The following is a 23,520-nucleotide window of genomic DNA, read 5'->3' as shown; positions in this document are numbered from 1 at the left end:
TTATAATGAGAGGGATCAACGTGAATGCTCAGGTTCCACCTTAACATGCAGACACGTTGCTTCACCATGAGCAGAAACCTTTATTTATACAGTCTATGGCAGAAACTCTGAAACTCTTGTTAAGTTTCTCCATCGTTGTGTACAAACTGGATAAAACGCTGGCTTTTTGTTGTTGTTCAGGAGTTGATCTGTCTCTGCCCCCGCCTCGACGTAAGCGTGACGTATGTGGTGCTTTTGCTCTGGCCTGACAATTTTTTGGTGCTTGAGACGAACCGGATTCCGGAGCTAAGAGGCGGCTCCGCTGCGGTGTGAAGAGGAAAACCCGGTGCTTTTCAAGCTCCAGCTCCGAACCGGCCCTGAAACACCGTTGGTGTGAATGAGGTAGAGAGAAAGAGAGACAGAGAGAGAGACTGAGAGAGTTACATGGGTTGTTGTTAGCATCTGGTGCTAGCTCGGAGCTAACGGAGATTAGAAGCTGTTTCAACAATAAGGAGAGGGAGAGTCCTCTCCTGTCGGACTGAGAGAGCTAACGTCAGCTCAGGGAGGTAAAGGACTCTGAGGGATTAGGTTGTAAACGTTAGTCTAAATTATCTCAGTGGGTCTCAAACGGTTTGGTCATCTATGTAAACAAAGATTTCCATCTATGTAATATTAGTTGTATATAAAATAAGTTAAGAAATCCATCCAATGTGTACTATAGGTCAGTACAAAATAAAAAACACAGTTTAAAAGGGGAGTGATTAGTCAAATATGCATAAATAAAAAGAAAGAATGCAGACTAGGTAAGATAAAGATAGGAGAGAGGAGTTGATCAAATATGTGTTATTGCTTGTGAGCATATTCTAATGGTTTTTGATTATTGAAATATATCAAGTTCTGTTTCATATGATTGTTGAGAACTGTATCCATAAATCTCTTAATGTTGCCCTCAAAGTGCACCAGATTGATGCATTCAACTTCAATTTAAAGAAATACATCTTCCCGGGGTGCATGACCCCCCTAGAGGATGTGAGGTCATCACAAATAAAACAGGTTCACATAGGATAGATAAGTGTGGACACTCATTATATACACTACACATTTTTCTTGGATTTGTTAACACCATAGTCCCTAATATATTTGTAGAAAGGCAGGAAATGGAATTAAATTGAGAAAATGTTTCATTGCGGAGGACCCCCTGTTTTGTGTCCCCCCCACTTCTCAAACCAAAGTTACACCCTTGAGTATAGCTAATTGTATCCTCATTATAATGTTATGTTATCTAATGGCTGTAGTATGAAGGTACGAAATAAAGTTTTGAATTTTCGGTAAAAAGTGGTTTATTATCAAAAGAACTGTACAATGTAAACAATAGACAAAAATACAATACGATACAAATATTATGCAATACAGGTGAGATGAAAATGAAAAAGAATAGCCGTCTGTGTGTGCCTTCTTATTCGTTTGTTTGGGTCCCTCACTTCCGTTTCGCTTCTCATGCACTGATTCGCTAAGCTGAACAGCCAATCAGAGTGATTTTTTTGGCCGACGGCCTTTGGCGGCGGAAGGTGACGGCAAGGCCGAAAAGACACGACGGTGCGGGACCAAGCCCCCAGGAAGTGCGCCAGACTCTGAGGAAAATATTCGTTGTGGCCAAACGGCGGTACGACAACTTCCGTATCGGTCGCTGGGCCCGGAAATACTTTTTCCCATTGACTTACATTGGGAAAGAGTGGTCTGAAACGTCTGTAAATAATTGGATAATTTGAATTGTATCTAAATAAACTACCCAGTATGAACGTTTGTATAGCCCTTATTAAAAACATTCGGTGCTCAAGTTGTAAAATGTGCTAATAACGTTATTCTGAGAGTTATTTTCCTCTGCATTATGAACGCGGATCTTAGGATCGCGCCGCCCGGCACGTTCATGTGACGTGTTCAGTACTACATGAGTTTTATCTTTACCCATGGCTGCACAATAAGAACGGATGATACTTTCGTGACGTGTAAGGTCCCATCATACTTGCCAACCTTGAGACCCCAGAAATCGGGAGCATTACCAAAACCACCGCGGGGGGGGGGGGGGTGCTAGTGGATCGCCGGAGCTGTAGTAGATTAACATTAACATGCTTATTGTAGTTGTAAGTGCACTGTCTTGCGGCCTGTAGCATCTGTGGGCTGTATTTTAGGAAAGGAGTGAGCAGAGGGTCGTATTGTCGATTCTTGTTCAGTTTTCTGTGACTATCTTCCTCACCCTCTCAGACTCTCAGTTGCGCGCGCTGCTAAAGAGACGCGCTACCATGGAAACCAAAATATGGTGTAGCTGTATTAAAGTCCGAGTGGAAACAGTCCTGAGTAAATCTGATTTTGTCGGAAATCGGGAGAAATGCGGGAGAAATATGACCCCGGGAGGAAACCGGGAGTCTCCCGCGAAAATCGGGAGGGTTGGCAAGTATGCACACCATGCCGATTTCGGCCGTCGTTAGAGAAACGCGGATTTTGGGTCCTTAGCTTGAAAAATAAATAAAAAAGGAGGCGGAGCTAATGCCTGATCAGAATTATACCGGAGATAAGGTTAAATTCTGCTATGATAAAACGCCATCCTGTTCTAAACCACATCAAGGATTATTTCTGAAACAGCATGGAGCTCAAATGATTTTTCTCTTGCGGGTTTCTCACAAGGTGAGTTCCTTTTTATTTCCTGCTTCTTCACACACATGTGCTCTAAAGCAAGTGGTGCTGCTCTGCATGATTGAGGTGTGAATGGGTGAATGACTCGTAGTATGTAAAGAGCTTTGGGATCGTAAAGAGATGTATAAGTGCAGACCAGTGGCGGTTCTAGAACATTTTACATGGGGGGGCAAAGGGGAGGCAAGAGGTCATGCCAGGGTGGCATAGGAGGGCGGACAGTACGTGGTATTTTATACTGTATATAACCTATTTATTGTTAATTCATGCCCTAACACAAGTGTTCTTAATGCACAAGAGAAACAAGGTGTTCAGACAAACAATCGGGTGCCCTTTGAGTCCCCCAAGCTTACCTCAACCATTTTAAATGAAAGGAAACTACAAAATGTATTTTAAAGCAATGAATTAATGGAACAGGTTGTTTTGCATTACAATGTCAAATTAAATATATATTTTGTTTTAAAAAAACTAAAAATTGGTTGTCTTAGACAGACATATTTGCATGTCCTCACTAAGCATTATTACATATTAATTTAATATTAAACAAATCAAAATGGCCAATTATCCCAAAATGTTGCTGCTAATATAATCATATGCATGTCAACTTTAACTGATCAAAAATCAATTCTGAAAAAATACTTGAATTATCTATGACATTGTAATATTGTCCCTCAGTTTGTTTCAACCCTGTCACGCCATACCATTTACCCTCCTATTAAAATAGTGGATCAGTCCATGTGTGGATCAGTCCATGTGTGGATCAGTCCATGTGTGGATCAGTCCATGTGTGATCTGCATTGAAGGAATTACATCACAAAAGTGTCAGTTTCTTCTCTTACCTATATTTTAGTTTTTGTATTTTCAGATTAAGATTGACAAACTCAACATTTCAACTATGTTGTATGAATTAATAATAGTAAATAATTGTTTATTACAAAAATAAACAATAGTTTTGCAAAATATTACAATGTTGTAATGTCCTTGACTTCCATGTGGTGCCATATTTTAGCTAAACAAGGTCTCATGCCTACTTTTTGTCAAAAACTTCAACTCTGTTACATTTTTTCAAGGAAATTCCTAGTAATTTTTTATATTTTGTGCCTGAGGTGGGAAAATGTAAGTAGTCCACTACCAGATGTTATGACCAAACATTTTGGTTTCATTTTTCAAAGATATAAAGACCCAAAGGGCACCCGATTCAGAGAATACTCAGAATTCTGCATACTGTAAGTACTTAATTATAATTAAGTACACAAATGACATCACCCATCTCTTCAGAGAGCTACAGGTGACCTGTGCAGCAACACATTTCAATCAATATTTGTCAATACTAAGAGCTGCTAGATTGAGCTGCTGTAATGGAATATATAAGGAGAATAAGAACATACCATGTGGTCCAGCTGGAGTTTCATCTGCCTCCTGATCCCTGCCTCTGGCCCTCTTTCTGATACTTCATCTTTATTCCTCACATATATTTCTTCTTCTTCACTAATGTCTTTATCTCCTCCTCTTCCTCCTGCTCTGACCCTCCTGGTCTCTTCATCTCCTCCTCTTCCTCCTGCTCTGACCCTCCTGGTCCTTTCATCTCTCTTTTCCTTTTCCTCTTTCTGTTCGTCCTGATCACTTCTCATATGTCTTTGTGTTGTTGTTGAATCACTCCTATACTCTGGCCTGCAAGAGTTTACTTGTGAAAAGCACTGGTACAAATGCTTGTATAACTTTACAAGTTAGGGCCATGTAGCCTAGCTAATATGTAGCATATCATAAATATAACATCAGAAAGTATTGATCAAGCGCACACAGGCAGCTGTGTTTGGATCCAGTTTTTACGGTAAAGGATGTATCCTGGTTTCATTGATCTGGCCTCATGGCTGTGATGTGTAGTTTACGTGGATTTAATAGTAGGCTACTGCGTAGTTTAGCAAAGTGATCGATCTCCCAGCTAACGCTGTCTGCGTAGTATTTTGTAACGTAACGCCCGAAACAGCGCCCGTCTGTTAAACGCTATCGATTCAAACTAAAGCGTTTTATTAATATTTAGTTTCAAGCTCTCGTTTTTAGTAAAAACAAAACTAGTGGAAAGGGAAATGCTCCAAGGGGAAGCTGATCCATAGGTGCTGGGACAGCTCGCTCCCTCTCTGCAGCGGTGTGAGCCGCGGGCTGTGTGAATGCCGCTCCGCAGTTTAATGCAGGGCCGTAGCTGCGTTTTTAACGGGCCTAAAATGATATTTAAAATGATTCACTTTTAACTAATGTAATGCTTGTTTTGTTGCTTGAGAAGCTTGTGGAAATAGTGTAGGTTTGTTTTAGTACAGTTTTAGGGAAACAAAAAAGTTAGGGGGGCAGCTGGGGGGCAAGGCTCCATTCAGAGTAATTATTGATATGTTCTGAGATATCTGTCGATATTATGTTTTTGTTAATGTTTTAATATTGATATACATCTTTAATTCGGGTCAAAGTTTAACCGTTGGTCAGTTAAAGGTTATTGAGTCCAGCTAAAGTTTATTAGCAGCCTCTTTACTGTGTCAGATTACTTTGATAATATTTTCATTTTACACTTATATTGTTACTGAGACCGGGCTTTCCTATGTCTCCAGACCCCGAAGTGTTTTTTAAGCTTTTTAACCATCTTTGATTCCTCGTAGCCGTCAGTGTTTCTTCGTTGGAGTTTAACGGTTAGCCGTTAGCCCGCCGCCATCTTTAAAACAGAGGCTGTTCTGTTAAGAACTAAAAATAAAAATAAATAAACTAACCAAAAGTATATTAAGGACTTAAAACATCTAGAGCAGTTAACGGCAATAAATGCAGTAGTCCTATTAATTCAGACACAGTAGGGAACAATTCAATGCAAAGTTAACACTTAGATACCCACTTTAAGAGAGGTTTTGAATACAGGATGTTTACTTGTATTGTGTTATTTTCACACTGGTATTATTATTTTTCCTTCAATAACTTTGTTTTTCTTTATTTTAGCTGCATGTCTATTTCTATTGTTTTTCTATGTGTTTTTGGACATGTGTGAGAGCAACTGAAAGAAATCCCTGTATGTCAGCTAGGGTGCATCAAATTGCAATGCAAAAATTAAATCTCAACATATCAAACTGTCTGGGGTTGCATTTTGTTCGGACACACATAGAAATAACTTTTGCAAAGTTTTGGGAAAATTCATTGAGATTTAGAGGTGGAACACAGCATGTGAAAAATATGAAAATTGGCCGTTTTGGTGTTTTCTTAGGCAATTTCTGAAAATGCAAGAATTTTTTTTTTGAGAACAACATTTATTTATTTAAAAACAAAAAGAACAACATTGAAATTGAGTCCTGGTCCAGCTTGCGCTTGCAGTGGCGCAGATTTGGCTGTTTAGAGCGGGCATGCACATTCTGCAGGTGCTCCTCGCTGCTGCCACAAAGTCTGAGGTGAGTTTGACGCCACGCTCGGCACAGTCATTCACAACATTGATGGCACGTACATCAGTGTTGTCCAGATGATAAGGCTCGTTATTAAACAAAGGGAGGAGCTGCAGACAGGTGAGGGTGTTAAAGTCCAACTATCAAGTCAGAGTGCCAGACTCCATTTTACACCTGGACAGAGCAGGAGGAAGAAAGCAGGGTGAGTGTTAACACCAGAGTCTGCTGGGTTTTTCTGACATTAATAATTTGCTCTGTTAAATTGTATGATTATAGATTTAGTTCCTGAAGTCCAAGGTGATATCCCCCAATGTTGTGAACTTTGTTAATTTCCTTGTTTCTGAGCCATCATAGCAACAGCCCAGCGCGGCCAAAATGGAGAGCGGCTTGTCTGAAGTCTGACGGATTTGTAGAATTTAAACCAAAGTTTGTCATGATGATGGTTTAGATTAACATAATGTAATTGTGTTTTTATAATGTGTATGTTATGTGTTTCTGCAGTGTTACTGGTTTACCTCTCAGACTGGAGAAGATGAGTGATTTAAAAGACGAGGAAGAGGACACATCCTCAGTCCCCAGCTGTCTGTCTCTGAAGAGTGACCGGTCTAGAAACTCTCCTCCACTCTTCAGTGATGCACCTGGACCCTCAGACACAAAGTAAGAGTCTGTTTCTACTGTAACCTTAAGGGGATTCAGTTTTTATATAATCTAATTTTTTTTTAATGACCGCAGTAAATGGTCATGGTAGAGTGCAGTAAAAACTTTAAATTGAACTCTTGCTCCTTGGCATCTTCAGCATTAGTAAATGATCTACTGGTGAAATCATCCTCACACTCTACATGTTGGACTTTGTGTTAAATCAAGCTAATAAAATACAAACATGTAAAATGTTCCACTCTCAAATGAATTATAACAGCAGGACTGAAAGTTCAAAACAAGTACAACAATCTGGAACCGGGTAAACAGACAGAAGTAAAAACTGCTCTTTGCAAGAACTAATGATGTTTAAAACATGTGTTGTTTCCACAGACAGAGAGCAGGGTCTCCAGCCCCCAGCTGTCTGTCTCTGAAGAGTGACCGGTCTAGAGGGCAACCTATATACTTCAGTGATGAACCTGGACCCTCAGACACAAAGTAAGAGTCTGTTTCTACTGTGAACTGACCTGAAGAGGATTCAGTTGTATATCATCTGATAATCTGAATTGTTCTTTAATAATATATATATATATATATATATTTATATTTGATTGATTGATATGTACTATATATATTTTCTTTAAAAAATGTGTTGACTACCTAAGCATCTTTTTAGATGTATTTTAAAGATGTGTATTAATAATAGTGATAACCTGGTGAGCTGGTTGTGTTTAGCATTAGCAGATATAACTACGGTGGCCCTGAAGTACAAGACACCACAGCATTTCAGCAAACACAACACTACAGCATTTCCAACCCAGTCTCACATCTAAACGTGTAAAAACTACGTTGGTCCACAACGTAGGACGTAGTATTTCTACAAAAACACCTCTGAAATTGTAAGATCCCTACGTTTTTTTTCACCATTCATTCCAATGGCTGGCGTCTATGTCACGTGATCTTCAAATTTCTCCCTGCAGAAAAAAATAAACATGGCCGACATTCGTTTTATTCTCGGTGTAAAATGCCTATTTTAAGGTTCGTTTGGCCATTAAAATGCGTTTTGATGTCATTTGATGCGAGAAATATGAGTTGTTATTTCAGATTATGTGTGCAGTGGATGTACATGATCTTTAGTTTGCTAGTTATTACGAAGATTACTTCAGGAAATTGTGTCCATTCAACGTTTTCATTGTTACCAAGGTGGTTGCTAGGGACGCTGCTATCGATATTATTTCTGTTATGTTGTGTAACTGTTTAATGGTGTTATCTTTATTGCTACCCCCTTCCCCGTCAATGTATAGTGTTGATCCACAGCGCAAACATATTAGTTTAACAAAATCCGCATCTAAAATTGTGGCATAGATACGTTATTTTCCCCTGTGCAATTCTCCAACCCAGTCTCACATCTCACATCACATCAAATAAACAAATACCGGAAACAGACGTAGGCAATATCCTCAGCTCGGTGATTGGATGGTTAAGCCGCAATGCACGTTGGGAAACAATACGTTCTCACTCCCAACCCGTCACACGTTGACGGACGTTCGGGGCCCCTCCCCGTCACTCTCACAGGGTACCCCTTGAGAGTCAGTTTTCAACGGGCAGGGCGTCCCATAGACCTTCATAGACCTCCCATAGCGTTGATAATAGACGCCATGAGAACGCTCCCCGACGGTCGGTTGTTATTGTCAATATTAATATAATAATTATTTATTTTTTAATAGTCACACTCGATTTCGCCGATTTTCTTGTTGCCCCAGCTGGTCGACACCTCTTTGAGCAGAAACAAAGGCTACATTAATGTATTAAATCGCCAGGCAACGCAATAATTTACAAACTCTTCAACTACAACCCTAATTATATTTTAAAACATTTTAGAAGGCCTCACGAAATACTTTAATGCACATTTAAATTTAAATGTGAAGGGATGTGTGTAATGTGGTGATTGACATTATTCACCCACGGAACTATGGGTTGGGGTATTGTTCCGCACGGACATTTTAGTTAACCGGACTTCCTGTTGATGTGAAATCCGATTATTTATTTTTTTAAATAACATAATACTTTATTCCGAGTGTGCTTGCTTTTCTCTTTGGAGGTCATCACATAACGGCATTGTAATACACGGTTCGGCTGCATTAAATATTACATATCTGCCGTAGTTCTCTATTTATAGAGCCCTGCTGAGAAGACTTCTAGACAAACAGGAGAACTGCCGCCAAAACTGAATATGTGACGTGGATCATAAATATATCAGCAATTAAACAAAATCTTCAATTTCTCTTCACAATATAAGTCTCCTTGCAGTATCAATACTAATTCGGCTGACTTTTATATTTGATCCAATTGGTAGATAGGCTGTATTTACACCATAACGGTGCACAGCTGATAGAAAGGGACACCTGGTGGTTAAAGCACGTTATTGAAATGTATTATTTGTATTATTAGATATTAATAGGAGACACAGACAGACAAACTAATAAGGCTTTATTTAAACATTAAAGAATACTTTAGGTTAAGGTCTTCTTTTGAATAAGAAAAAAGCTTTGGGGATATACATATTAAGCCTGACAAAGTACTAATATATTGCTTTCCTGCAATTTTAACTACTGTATGTTTAAGCACTTATTTTAACTGATATTATATGTATTATACTCTTATAAGATGTATGTAGATAGTATAAGAAATGTGCAGAATATGACAGTGTAATGGTAGAGGTATACACACATATTGATAGATGTCTTGTAATGCACTGTTGAGGAACCTGCGACCCAGGTTTTTCATCTCCGGCCTTGTCAGGTATTGAACAATCAATAAATAAAGAACACAGAATTATTAAATATAAAACACAGAATTTGTGTGATTATACTAAATGATTTACAAATAAACACCACTGCATATTTAACTGTTACACATGCTGATGTAACGCAAATGTTTCCAACTTGGGATCAATAAAGTATATCTTATCTTAAGATGATCGATGGCTACTGCCAGATTTGCAAAATGTGCCTCTGAACCTTGACAAGTGCATGTTTCAGGCTCATCAATGAACAACAGGACGGGTCACAGACATAAGACCAGCTGTTAAATAAAGCTCTTCTGACCTTAGCTGGCATGTGGGTAATGCTACCCATTATGGGCACAAGCAATTTTCACCCATTTATTAATTATATGTTTTAAATGTGAGTGTTTCCTATCCCCTAAACCTCCGGGGAAGTACACAGTTTAATACTGGCGACTTCTTATTATGGGAAATACGAAAACGTCTTTTAAAACTACAATTCCCAGTAGAGACGTGCCATAGATAGAGAACATGTTGCGAAACACAATAGCCAGCATGTGTAGTTCTGGGGACGGGGTGGGGGAGGGAAGGGGGGGACGGGGTGGACCCGTTCAAATCCAGTTTTGGACAGTCTGCCGTGGTTTCATCCCATTTCAAGTGCTGTTCGACGCTCGGCATAACCCTCGGCGCACACTCAAACATCCAATCACAGAGCTTTAGGACTATCACGGGGTTTGTCAATCGAAGCGGAGAGAATACTTACTTCCGGGTGTAAAATTCTCTAAAGCAACTGAGCTGCTCCGACCCTCGGTCCTGACGGACTCCAACTTGTGTTTATTAATCAAACAAATAAATAAACACAAGGATAATTATGTGTTATTGTTGAGTAAATAACAGTGTGTGGTTTAGAAAAGAATACAAAATTAGAAGGAAAAAACTATGAAACAATACAGATTTCAGTTTTCTGAGCCCCTACTCTCCCCATAACTGATGGCAACAAAAGTCCTGCATTATTCAATTAAAATAAAGAAGTAAAAACAATAAGTGTGGCTTGATATTGAGTAAGAAAAAGGTTGATAAACGCAGTGAGAATGGATCTGCAGAGAGCATTTCCCCGCGATCTCAACTCGTCTATTACCAACGTTCAGGCAGCTCTATGCAAGTCAATGGGACGCCCTGCCCGTTGAAAACTGACTCTCAAGGGGTACCCTGTGCGTAATAGAGTGACGGGGAGGGGCCTTGACCGACCGTCAACATGTGACGGTTGGGAGTCAGAACGTGTTGTGGGAAATTGTGTTTATAAGATGTGAAATCCGAAAACATTTAAAAATAAAATAATACTTTATTCCGAGTGTGCTTGCTTTTCTCTTTGAAAGTCATCACATAACGGCATTGTAATACACGGTTCGGCTGCATTAAATATTACATATCTGCCGTAGTTCTGTATTTATAGAGCCCTGATGAGAAGACTTCTAGACAAACATGAGGAACTGAAAACGTGACGTGGATCATAAATATATCAGCCATTAAACAACATCTTACATTTCTTTTCACACAATACGTCTCCTTGCAGTATCAACACTAATTCGGCTGACTTTTATATTTGATCCAATTGGTAGATAGGCTGTATTTACACCATAAAGGTGCACACCTGATATAAAGGGACACCTAGTGGTTAAAGCATGTTATTGAATTTCATTATTTTTATTATTAGATATTAATAGGATCCCTATAAAGTATATTCATTACTCATTATTCTCTACTAATAGTTCATTAAAGACTGTATATAATTACTATTTTGCACATCCCTTTCAAGATTTCAAGATTTTCTAAGGTTTATTGACATATCATATTCACAACTACGGTGTAGTTATGCAATGAATGAACAACTTGGGTCGCAGGTTCCTCAATAGTGCATTACAAGACATCTATCAATATGTGTGTATACCTCCAGCAATGTTAACTATGTTGAAGCACTTATTTTAACTGATATTATACATATGTATTATACTCTTATGTATGTAGATAGTATAAGAAATGTGCAGAATATGACAGTTTCATGGTGAAGGTATACATATATTTTCGGATTTCACATCGCATAAACACCATATCCCAACATGCATTGCGGCTAAAACATCCAATCAGCGAGCTGAGGATCTTTCCTACGTCTGTTTCCGGTATTGTTCCTGTAATGAGAGTTCACATTTATGCTACATTGAAGGGTGGAATTGACTACACATCTTCAGAAACATAATTTGCTTCAGATATAACTCATAGCAATATTGTAACCATTAAGAAAAGCCAACTGCATTAAAAACCCAGTTAACAAACACTAGGTAAAGTATTTTTTCCTTCAGTAATGAAGATGTAATTCCAATGTAGACACACCTGGGGTCGCTGTTCTGTCTGTTACGCTGAGCCGTGCATTGTCTGGAACGTAAAAGGGATGAAGAAGACAAAGTGAAGTGACGCACTTCCGGTTCAACATGAACACATTCCCAGTTAAACATGCAAAAACAAATCGCTAAATAAAAAGATAAAACACTGGCAAGTAATTTACGTTAGAATAAATACAATGATTTTGAAAAATAGATCACGTCACTTTACAGCTCCGCCCACTTTTGGGGAAACCCAAAGTAATTTGAACGGCGATCAAGCCTGAAGCCACAGAGCTCTTATTTTACTGTCCTTTCTTCTTAGAGGAAGTTCAGAAACACATAACTCTGGATTTGTTTTAATGTTTGAGGTGCAATAAACGACAAAGCAGCTTTTTGGCTGTTAAACTATTATTTTCTGCCTCGCTCATGAGAGTAACAGCTGGCGAAATTACAGCCTCGCCTACTGATTTTAATTTAACCATATATCGAGCCCGATTCTCGATTTCAAAGGTGTGTTCGAAAATGATATTTATAAATGACTATTATCATTATTATAAGCAAGACAATACATGGCAAAGATATGTAGAAAAGAAACGTATTTAAGAAACGTTCATAAGAAACGTGACGTGGGAGTATCATATCTCAATGGGAATGGTTAGCGTATCATATGCACGCAAAATCGGACTTCTGCGTATCTATTGCACGCATTTCCAATGTGTAAAGTCGTGTCATTTGTACGCAGACTGAAGAGAGTGGGTGGGATTTATCAGAAGAGGGAACATCAGCACCCAGAGCTCTACAGCACCTCATATTAATGTCTGTGTATAAACCAGAGACTGTCTGTGGTGCTAACAATATAATAGCTGCTGTTCTGATGACTGGATGGAGTTATTTTGGAGAATTTGCCCCCTTGTTGTACCTTTGGTGAGAATCAGCTCCACTAATGTAAAGTGCTGTAAAGGATGTGTTCATCTCCACAGAGGGAAGAGGAAGAGTCCTGTTCCTGTGGAGGAGCAGCTGTCCAGCTGTGCTCTGTGTCAGGATGTCCTGGTGGATCCAGTCTCTACCAGCTGTGGACACTGGTTCTGCAGACAGTGCATCACCTCATACTGGGAGCAGAGACCTCCATCAGGAGACTCCTCCTGTCCTCAGTGTGGAAAAAGATCCAGAACCAGAGCTGGCCTGCAGACAGCCAGTCAGACCAGCTCTGTACGAGGTAAGTCTGAAATCAGGATTGTTCCTGGTTAATTTGTTCCAGCAAAGACATTCATTTCGAAACCTTTATATATTTAATTTGGTTTATCGTTATCAAAATAATTTTCCTGATTCTCTCATGTTTCCTTCTCTTCCAGCAGAACGTGGTCTGCAGGAGGTTTTAGATGAACATAGGCTCAGTCTGAGGAGGAGATGTGAACATGTGACTGAAGGAACTGATCAAAGGGAAACCCTCCTCAACAGGATCTTCACTGAGCTCTACATCACACAAGGCCTCAGTGAAGAGGTTAATACCCAGCATGAGGTGAGGCAGCTGGAGACAGCTTCCAAGAAGAAGACCCTCCATGACACTCCAATCAAGTGCCAGGACATCTTTAAAGCCTCACCTGACCAACAGACTCCCATCAGAGCGGTCCTGACCAACGGAGTCGCTGGAGTTGGAAAAACCTTCTCAGTGCAGAAGTTCACTCTGGACTGGGCCGAGGGTTTGGGGAACCAAGATGTCAGTCTGGTGATCCCGCTCTCCTTCAGGGAGCTGAACCTGATCAAAGGTGAGCAGTACAGTCTTCTCAGGCTGCTCCATGTTTTCCATCCAACCTTACAGAAGGTCACAGCAGAGCAGATGGCTGTCTGCAAAGTGCTGCTCATCTTTGACGGCCTGGATGAGAGCAGACTTTCTCTGGACTTCAGAAACAGTGAGGTTGTGTCTGATGTCTCTCAGCAGTCCTCAGTCAACGTGCTGCTGACAAACCTCATCAGGGGGAAGCTGCTTCCCTCGGCTCTCGTCTGGATAACTTCCAGACCTGCAGCGGCCAATCAGATCCCTCCTGAGTGTCTGGACAGGGTGACAGAAGTACGAGGCTTCACTGACGCCCAGAAGGAGGAGTACTTCAGGAGGAGATCGAGTGATGAAGACCTGTCCAGCAGAATCATCTCTCACATCAAGAGCTCCAGGAGCCTCCACATCATGTGTCTGATCCCAGTCTTCTGCTGGATCACTGCTGCAGTTCTGGACCACATGTTGACTACAGACCAGAGAGGAGAGCTGCCCCAGACCCTCACTGACATGTACTCACACTTCCTGCTGGTCCAGACCAAGAGGAAGAAGCAGAAGTATGAAGAGGGACATGAGACGAGTCCACAGCAGCTGACGGAGGCTGACAGGGAGCTTCTTCTGAAGCTGGGGAGGCTGGCGTTTGAACATCTGGAGAAAGGAGACATCATGTTCTACCAAGAAGACCTGCAGCGCTGTGGTCTTGGTGTCACCGAGGCCTTGGTGCACTCAGGAGTTTGCACAGAGATCTTCAAAAGAGAGAGTGTGATCTTCCAGAAAACAGTCTACTGCTTTGTTCATCTGAGCATTCAGGAGTTCCTGGCTGCAGTCTACATGTTGCACTGTTACACCAACAGAGACACAGAGGTACTGAAGGACTTCCTGCAGAGAGGCTATAGCAACAGGTATAACAGAGATCAGGATTACCCATCCCTGGATGTCTTCCTTAAAGGAGCCATGAAGAAATCCCTCTGTAGTGAAAATGGCCACCTGGACCTGTTTGTCCGCTTCCTCCACGGCCTCTCTCTGGAGTCCAACCAGAGACTGTTAGGAGGCCTGCTGGGTCGCTCAGACAACAGACCAGAAACCATCCAGAGAGCCATCAGCAACCTGAAGGAGATGAGCAGTTATTATATTTATCCCGACAGGATGATCAACATCTTCCACTGTCTGACAGAGATGAAGGACCACTCAGTACATCATGAGATCACAGAGTTCCTGAAGTCAGAGAACAGATCAGAGAAAGAACTCTCTGAGATCCACTGCTCTGCTCTGGCCTACATGCTGCAGATGTCAGAGGAGGTTTTGGATGAGTTGGACCTGAAGAAGTACAAAACATCAGCTGAGGGACGACGGAGACTGCTTCCAGCTGTGAGGAACTGCAGGAAGGCCAAGTGAGTCCAGATGTGATTAACTTTATTAATTAATCTGGATCAGAAGTTTAATCCAATGAACACTATAACATGTTTGATGTTTTAAATACTTTGAGAGCAAATTGAAATGATCACATTTATTCTATTTATTTGTAATATTGTGACATTTAAAAAAAGGTTCTTCTCTTCATATTCCTTTGAGTGATGGAGACGACATGTCAAACAAACGAAGGACTTTAGAGATTTTCTCACAGCAGCATGTGATCACACCATACAGCAGTATTTACAGTTATCAGTGAATGCAGTTATTAATATATCATTGCAGTTTCTTCAACATTAAATCAGATCTGTTTTTACCACAATGCTTAAATATCCCATGTCATGCTTTCCCGGTTATTACCCGTCCCCTCGTGTGTTATGAAGGTTTTTCTGCATGTAACCGGGCTGCAGAGTCACAAACCCTCAAAGTACACCCTGTAGGGAGTAAAACTCTAACACAGAGAAGAACTGTCTGTGCTGCCCCAGAACGCCTCGTTGGAGATACGTCATTGTCCATTGTTTACTTCCTGGGTACTGTGACGTAGGAATGGCCAGTAGCCGCGCCCAGAACTATGACGCGATACGGTCATGCGGTACCTGGAACCAAATGGACCAATCCGTGGAGCCGTTATGTTACGTCCGCGGAGCCGTTACGTTAAGCCCCCGCTGATTGGTCCAAATTGACCAATCCACGGACTTCCTCACACACTCAGTGCATGCAGCTCTGCTGATCTCTCCTCCCTGCCTGCAGGCTGATAACAGACAGTTGGGATCGCTGCGAAATTCTCTCTGCAGACCCATTCTCTCTGCAGACCCATTCTCACAGCGTTTATCAACCTTTTTCTTACTCAATATCAAGCCACACTTATTGTTTTTACTTCGGCTGTGACTTTGTGTGTGCTCAGGGTGAGTTTGGCTGTGTTTCGCTGTGTATCGCTAAACAAGGAAACCACACCTCCACGGAGCTCAGCGCGATTCACAACGTCCCGACCAATCAGAGCACACTGTGCTCACAGGGAGGGTGGGAGCTGGAGCTATTGGAGCTACAACGAGCCGTTAAAGGCAGAGAGTGAAATTCAGTGAATACACGTAGTTTACAGAGATGCTGAGAAACCAATGTGAGTTTGGAACATTGAACAATATAAATATATTCTAGTAGACCTCAACAATGGAATTATGATCAGTAGAAATGGCCATGACATGGGACCTTTAAGAGTTTAAAATAATGTCAGTGTGAAGCTGACCGTTGAGCGGCCCAGACCAAGCAAGGAGGCAGAGGCAGAACGTCCAAAATACAACCCGATGTGGCATTTATTACTCACGGGCACATGACACAGCCTCAATCTCGCTGTTCAAGTGAGCACAGTCACCAGCTACAAGGATCTCACACACCCCACAAAACAGGAAACACAGAGCCTAAATACCCACACTAATTAACCCAACAAGACACAGGTGAGGGGGGAGGAGACAACACAGGGCACCAGGTGCACACAATCAACAGCGACAGACATGGGGAAAGGGAACACTTTTCAAAATAAAACACGTGCAATATACAAAGCCCGAAGCCGTCAGTCCAGTGAAGAAGCCATCTTCGTCACAGTCTGACAGGTTGACAATAAATATAGAAAACTCTGTTATTGTCAAAAGTTGTTCCATCAAATTCAGTTAATATAATGCTTGCTCTGTTTTTAAACTAACACCTGTTGTAATATATGTGTTATTTTTAAAGGGCCCATGTCCTGCTTTTCTGGTTATCACCCGTCCCCTTGTGTGTTATGAAGGTTTTTTTGTATGTAAACGGTCTGCAGAGTCAAAACCCTCAAAGTACTGTAGCGAGTAAAACTCTAACACAGAAAATACCTGTCTGTGCTGCCCCAGAACGTCTCGTTGGAGAATCCGCGGAGCCGTTACATTACGTCCGCGGATTGGTTCAAATGGACCAATCCGCGGACTTCCTCACACACACACTCAATATTTTTCTCAGCTGCAGCTCCGCGGATTTCTCAGCCTGAGACGGTGGGACGCAGCCTGGTTGTGAGTCAGTGTGTGAGCACACACACAGACTCACAGCCAGGCTGCGGGTGTGTGTGTGTGCTCGGGCTGTGTCTCGCTGTCTCGCAGACCCCACGCAGCAAGCAGGAAATGACACCAGTAAGCCAGCTCACACTGTCCGCTCCTCGCAGCAGTGAGCCTCACAACGTCTCGCCAACACGGCACCCAGACCCCACGCAGCATCTCATCTGTTTGTCATTTCCTGGTTGCTAACAAACATTACATTACATTACATTTAGCTGACGCTTTTATCCAAAGCGACTTACAATAAGTGCGTTCGACCAACAAAATACAAACTTGAAGAAAACAGAATCATAAAGTACATCAGGTTTCATAGAGCAAAAATATTTCAAGTGCTACTCAACTGGCTTTAGATAAGCCAGTCCTTTATTAGTATATAAGTGCTTTGTTAATAGTTCTATCGCTCGAAGTGGAGTCGAAAGAGATGAGTTTTCAGTCTGGAAGGTGTGTAAGCTATCTGCTGTCCTGATGTCAATGGGGAGCTCATTCCACCATCCTGGAGCCAGGACAGCAAACCCACGTGTTTTTGCTGATGGGAACTTGGGTCCCCTTCGCAGCGAGGGTGCAGCGAGCCGTTTGGTTGATGCAGAGCAGAGTGCACGTGCTGGGGTGTACGGTTTAACCATGTCCTGGATGTAGGAAGGGCCAGATCCATTCGCAGCATGGTAAGCAAGTACCAGTGTCTTGAAGTGGATTCTAGCAGTTACCGGAAGCCAGTGACACCATTGTAACACATAATCACTGATGTTCCGCTGTAACGGTGATGGACCAATCAGATCACAGTGGGCTCATAGGGGGGGGGGACAGGAGCTCCATCAAGCCGTGTAGGACAGAGAGTGAACACACATACTATACAGAGATGCTGTATGAGAAACCCATGTGAGTTTGGAACATTGCACAATATAAATCTATTCTAGTAGACCTCAACAATGGAATCATGATCAGTAGAAATGGCCATGACATGGGACCTTTAATATATCATTGCAGTTTCTTCAACATTAAATCAGATCTGTTTTTACCACAATGCTTAAGAGTTTAAAAATAATGTCTGACAGGCTGACAATGAATATAGAAAACTCTATTATTAAATTAAACTGACATGACATGTTAAAAGTTGTTCCATCAAATTCAGTATTTTAATGACATGTGTCCTCTGTTTTTATACTAACACATGTTGTGATATATGTGTCACTTATATGTGTCGTAGACTTTCTAACTGTGGACTCTCAGAGACTGGATGTGAAGTCGTGGCCTCAGCTCTGAAGTCTGACCCCTCCCACCTGAGAGATCTGGACCTGAGTGAGAACCCTCTGAAGGATTCAGGAGTGGAGCTGCTGAGTTCTGGACTGAAGAGTCCAAACTGCAGACTGGAGGCTCTCAGGTCAGTTCACTGACTGCAGTTCATACAGATCTGTTTGTGTTTATGATCTTCAGAATTTGCCTGAAGACATTTGAATGGTTTTACTTTTTTTCTGTATTTCAAATGGAAATGGAATCCAAACTTTAAGAATAATAAAGAGAAGGTGAATGTGTGAGGGAGAGTGTTTGAGCTTCCACAGACTCACCCTGTGCTCCATGAGTCAGTGGAGATGCTGTCAGTACTGATGAGCTGTGAGGGAGATGAAGGAGTTGATAAACATCTGATCAAAGTTAAAGTTCCAGATTATCAGGGATTTGTTTTCTGCATAATCTCTGACATTAAAACGCTGTTTAACTCTAATCACATTATTAAACCTGGAGTTATTTCAAACAGGAACATTGTTTTCTAAAGTTACATCATGTTTTCTTTATTCAGACTGAGGTACTGCAGTTTGTCAGAGATCAGCTGTTCTGCTCTGGCCTCAGCTCTGAAGTCCAACCCCTCCCATCTGAGAGTTCTGGACCTGAGTGAGAACAGGCTGAAGGATTCAGGAGTGAAGCTGCTGAGAGATCTTCTGGAGAGTCCAGACTGCAGACTGGAGACTCTCAGGTCAGTTAAGGCCCTGACACACCAAGCAGTCACCAGAAAACTCGCCGACGCCGACTGTTGCGTCGCCGTGTTCTCCTGCGTCTTGGCCATGTGTCGCACTGGAACACACCGCAAAGACTTCAGCCGAGCACGTACGAACTGCGCATGCGTGAGTGGCAATAACTCTCCTTACCAGCAGGCGGTGGTAGTGTGTATTCGTCATTCAAAAGAGGCAACAACCGGAAGACAGAGAAGAAGAACAGACTACGTGATATAAACAAACAACAAATAGCGTGTGCGTTTCATTTTCACTCTCGTCCATCGAAAACATGTTTCGTGCGGTACTGGAGCTATCAGCCATTGGAGAGTTGCTTCTGGAAGACATTCTCAAGCAACCGTTTCACTTCTCATGCACTGATTCGCTAGCTGAACAGCCAATCAGAGTGATTTCTTTGTCCGACTGCCTGTGGCCGATGCACGGCCGATTCAACATGTTGAATCGGCCGTGCGTCGGCCATGAAAGGCCAAATAAGGCGTGTCACGGCCGACGGTGCGGGACACACCAAATTGAGTTTGGGCGACAGGGCACGCTTCGTCGTCCGACTAACGAAAATGGCCGATTCCGGCCTGGTGTGTCCGGGCCTTAAAGGCCCTGTCACACTGTCCCGAAATTGACACCCGATGGACACACGATAAAGGAAATGTTCAAATTCGGCGGTGATCGTAGCAACATCGGGCCATTCGTGAGGGCATCTTAAGCCATCGTATGACCGCCGGTGGAGTTTCTCAGGCTCCGGCAGCAACTTCGTGAGCGGCAACTTCGTAAGGCACTCGTGAGGGCATCTTGTCAAATCGTGTCATCTTCGTGTTATCATCGGTGCATTCGCCCTCACTCTGATCGTGGCGAATGCCCGATGGCACCGATGATAACAAGATGCCCTCACGATGGCCTTACGAAGGGCAACATTTACACACGAATTCAACACGAAAATGAACCTTCGCAACGTCCTTCGGCAATTTTTTGGCATGCCAAAGATTTTGCCACCGCTCACGAAGTTGCTGCCGGAGCCTGAGAAACTCCACCGGCGGTCATACGAAGGCTTAAGATGCCCTCACGAATGGCCCGATGTTGCTACGATCACAGCCGAATTTGAACATTTCCTTTATCGTGTGTCCATCGGGTTGTTTTATTGCACAACAAAATCATGTAAATATATTATGTAAATAACCCAATTTGTGTTCTGTGAAACTAAAAAGGATATAATATAGTATTTTGAAGGACAGTTGACAGGAAGTTGTTGTTGTTATGGAAACAACATTACGGAGAAAACGTAATATTTTCTACATATAAAGACGGATAAAGTAAAGAACAAAGTCTGAAGATATCAGTACAGTATCATAGTACTGTAACATAATTGTTTTTGGTACTTTCATTGCAGTTGTATGTCTTAAATGTAATGTAAATGTTGCCTTCGTGTGTGGTTCGGGGCCATCTTCGTGCGAAATTCACAATTCCATATTCGTGTGTCCATCGGGTGTCAATTTCGGGACAGTGTGACAGGGCCTTAAGGGGTCTCTGCTGGTTCAGCAGTATTGTATGAAACACAGGGAGGTGCAAAGCCACATTTAGTTAGTTAGCAACTTTCTAACAGACATATAGGATTTTACAGAAGAGTGGAAAAGGTCTGTTTTGTTTCCTGTCATGCTTTTAGTGTCTAGACTAACGAGCAGTTACTTCCTGTAATGCAGCTGAGAGCTTTGGCAGTCGTAGTGTTTGCAGAGAAGATATGATGTAAAGCATGAGATCAGGACTCTGAAGCTGACTCAAAGAACAAACACTTATTTTAAACTGGATCTAAAACTGTTGGATTGTGTTCATCCCTACAGGATCAATGGTGAGACGATCAGAGCCAAGATCCAGAAGACCTGTGAGTACTGAAACCATGTCCTCCATTCATCAAGACATTGTACATTAAATCTGATCTTAAAAGGTCTTTATAGCACAACAACAATATATTTTAGTTCCATTTTGTTACAGCTCTATTCAATAATTTTGGCTGCTAATGTTTCTCTTTGTTAAAGTTGTATTATTATTGTTTGTTTTTTTCTGTCACTTCTTCTCTCCAATGTGACAAATCTGCGAGCTCAGGTTTTATTTGGTTTTTTAATACGGGGCGTGTTTGAGACGTAAAGAGGAGTGTGAATGTATTTTGATAAATAATCAAGATGGCTGATGAGGAACTTCCTATCTCAACATGAATAAAAAGACTCAATAGCGTAAAGCTTTTCTGAAGAAGAAAGATCTGTTACCATAATTCTGCAGAAACTACTTTATCAAGTCTTATCAGATTCAGGATCCAGGTTATTGGCAATTAGGTTTTGGCACATGCGAGGAATTTGATTTGCTGCAAAGAGAAGAAACATGAATATAGAAGAGAAAAATACATCTTAAAAATGAAGGAATATATTTCATTACATATCAGTTCACCTGCTGTGATGTGCAGTTATAGGCTGGTGCTACTGTGCTGTGATTGGCTGTTACTGTGATTAACTGGAAATACTGTGCTGTGATTGGCTGGTTCTGCTTTGACCGGGTTACAGGGTCGCTCAGCACTACGTCGCATGTTAACAGGTTAATAATCCGTTGGAAATCAACAATGAACTGACAGGATTGATTATATGATTTGGTCTTACCCTGACGTTCCCATGCTCTGGGATTGTAGTTTGTGTTCATAAATAATATCCCCAAAGAGTAGGGTCTCCAGCACATAGAAACTGCCGGATGCTAACCTGCAGATGTTGGAGCATTTGCACAGTTAGCATAAGTTGAGTTAATTAGTTAGCATATGCAGATCATAGTTAAAAAATGGCTTGGCCATATCTTACAATTTGGTTTTGGCAGTTTTAACCAGAAAGCGGCCATATTTGTACTGAGTGCTGATTTGGATGCATTTTGGGTCGATTTAAACGTTTTAGGGGACTCCGAAGGGCCATTTTGGAGCCCAAACATTTCAGAAATGGATTCGCAAGGATTAGCTATTGTCTACATATGCTAATTGTTAGTGAACATTATGCTAATTGTTAGTGAACATTATGCTAAGTGATTAGTGAACATTATGCTAATTGATTAGTGAACATTATGCTAATTGATTAGTGGCCATTATGCTAATTGTTAGTGAACATTATGCTAATTGATTAGTGAACATTATGCTAATTGCTAGTGACCATTATGCTAATTGTTAGTGAACATTATGCTAATTGATTAGTGAACATTATGCTAATTGATTAGTGAACATTATGCTAATTGATTAGTGAACATTATGCTAATCGTGCAAATTGCCAAACATATGCAAGTTAGCATCTGGCCGTTTCTGTGTTGGGAACCGGTACTATACATTCATATCATACAACTTTAGGGTACTCAACATTTCAGGGTTCACTAAACTGGTAGCTAGACTATGAGCTAGAGTTGAACTTGATTTGTATAAAAATATCTAACTTTGTGTCTATCATAGCTCCAGGCTCCAGTTTCCTTCTCACCTGAACACACTCTGAATCTTCATACAGGTAATCCTATAACCTGCTCCTTCTACTTTTTTTAAAAAGTATTTGTATAATCATCTTTATTTAATGTCATGCTTTTCAAGACGTCTTTTGTAAGATGGTGTACAGCAGTGATTCTCAACCTTTTCTAGTCTCAACCCCTCAGAACAATCCGGTCCGTGACCTTTCCCCCCATTCCTTTTTATCCTCCAGGTCCAGGAGGGAAATGTTCCAAAGAAAGGTGGCATTTTCCAGTGAAAACAGAGCATATTCCAAACAGAGAACAGCGAACGCATTACTGGACGACAGACTACTGAGACCAGGGGCGGACTGGCCATTGGGAATACCGGGAATGTTCCCGGTGGGCCAGTGCTGTGCGTGGGCCGGAGGGCCAAAACAAAACAAAATCATTTAAAAATAATCATTTTTTTTTTTTTCAATTTTTTTCTTTGCCTAAATCCTACCGGCCCACATTTGTAAGTGTTCCGGCCACTCCCTGGAGGGGTGGGCTGGGCCATTTTGATAGGCTACCTATGTTCTATCTATCACGGCCGTCCACACAGCAGCTTTAGACGATTCTTCCACCGCTTCCAACGCTTCTCTGCCCATTGACTTTGAATGGGGATGACGTCCCTTTTCCTCGCTTGTCGCCGAACTGCATTGTGGGGGAGCGAAGCGAAGATTTCCAGGATTTCCAGGATGTTCAGGATTCAAAAGTTGAGCAATGTTCAACTTTTGAAGCTGAGCTGGAAGCGTCAGCCAATCAAACCCGTTTATGCAAATCTGACAGTAGAAGCTCTAGCCAATCAAACCCGTTTATGCAAATCTGACAGTAGAAGCTCTAGCCAATCAAACCCGTTTATGCAAATCTGACAGTAGAAGCTCTAGCCAATCAAACCGCGT

The 23,520-nt window shown here is 41.6% G+C and overlaps 1 protein-coding gene across 2 annotated transcripts; it reads left to right on the top strand.

The window, feature by feature from the left end:
• Positions 1-6,575: 6,575 nt before the first annotated feature.
• On the top strand, positions 6,576-22,977 carry LOC117552637 (protein NLRC3-like). Of its 2 annotated transcripts, none has more exons than XM_034226212.1 (9): positions 6,576-6,731; positions 7,104-7,208; positions 12,854-13,089; positions 13,229-15,035; positions 18,334-18,507; positions 18,922-19,095; positions 20,962-21,002; positions 22,590-22,641; positions 22,831-22,977. In XM_034226212.1, the coding sequence occupies exons 1-8, from the start codon at positions 6,607-6,609 to the stop codon at positions 22,616-22,618; spliced, it is 2,691 nt and encodes an 896-aa protein (XP_034082103.1). In that variant the 5' UTR covers positions 6,576-6,606; the 3' UTR covers positions 22,619-22,641; positions 22,831-22,977. The 2 variants fall into 2 exon arrangements, with proteins under 2 accessions (XP_034082103.1, XP_034082102.1); XM_034226211.1 differs by having other exon boundaries at positions 13,226-15,035; positions 22,831-22,976.
• The last annotated feature ends 543 nt before the right edge of the window (positions 22,978-23,520 follow it).

This window comes from Gymnodraco acuticeps, unplaced genomic scaffold (assembly GCF_902827175.1).
Source record: "Gymnodraco acuticeps unplaced genomic scaffold, fGymAcu1.1, whole genome shotgun sequence".
In the NCBI taxonomy this organism is placed as follows: domain Eukaryota; kingdom Metazoa; phylum Chordata; class Actinopteri; order Perciformes; family Bathydraconidae; genus Gymnodraco; species Gymnodraco acuticeps.
This window is presented reverse-complemented; position numbering and strand designations above follow the sequence as displayed.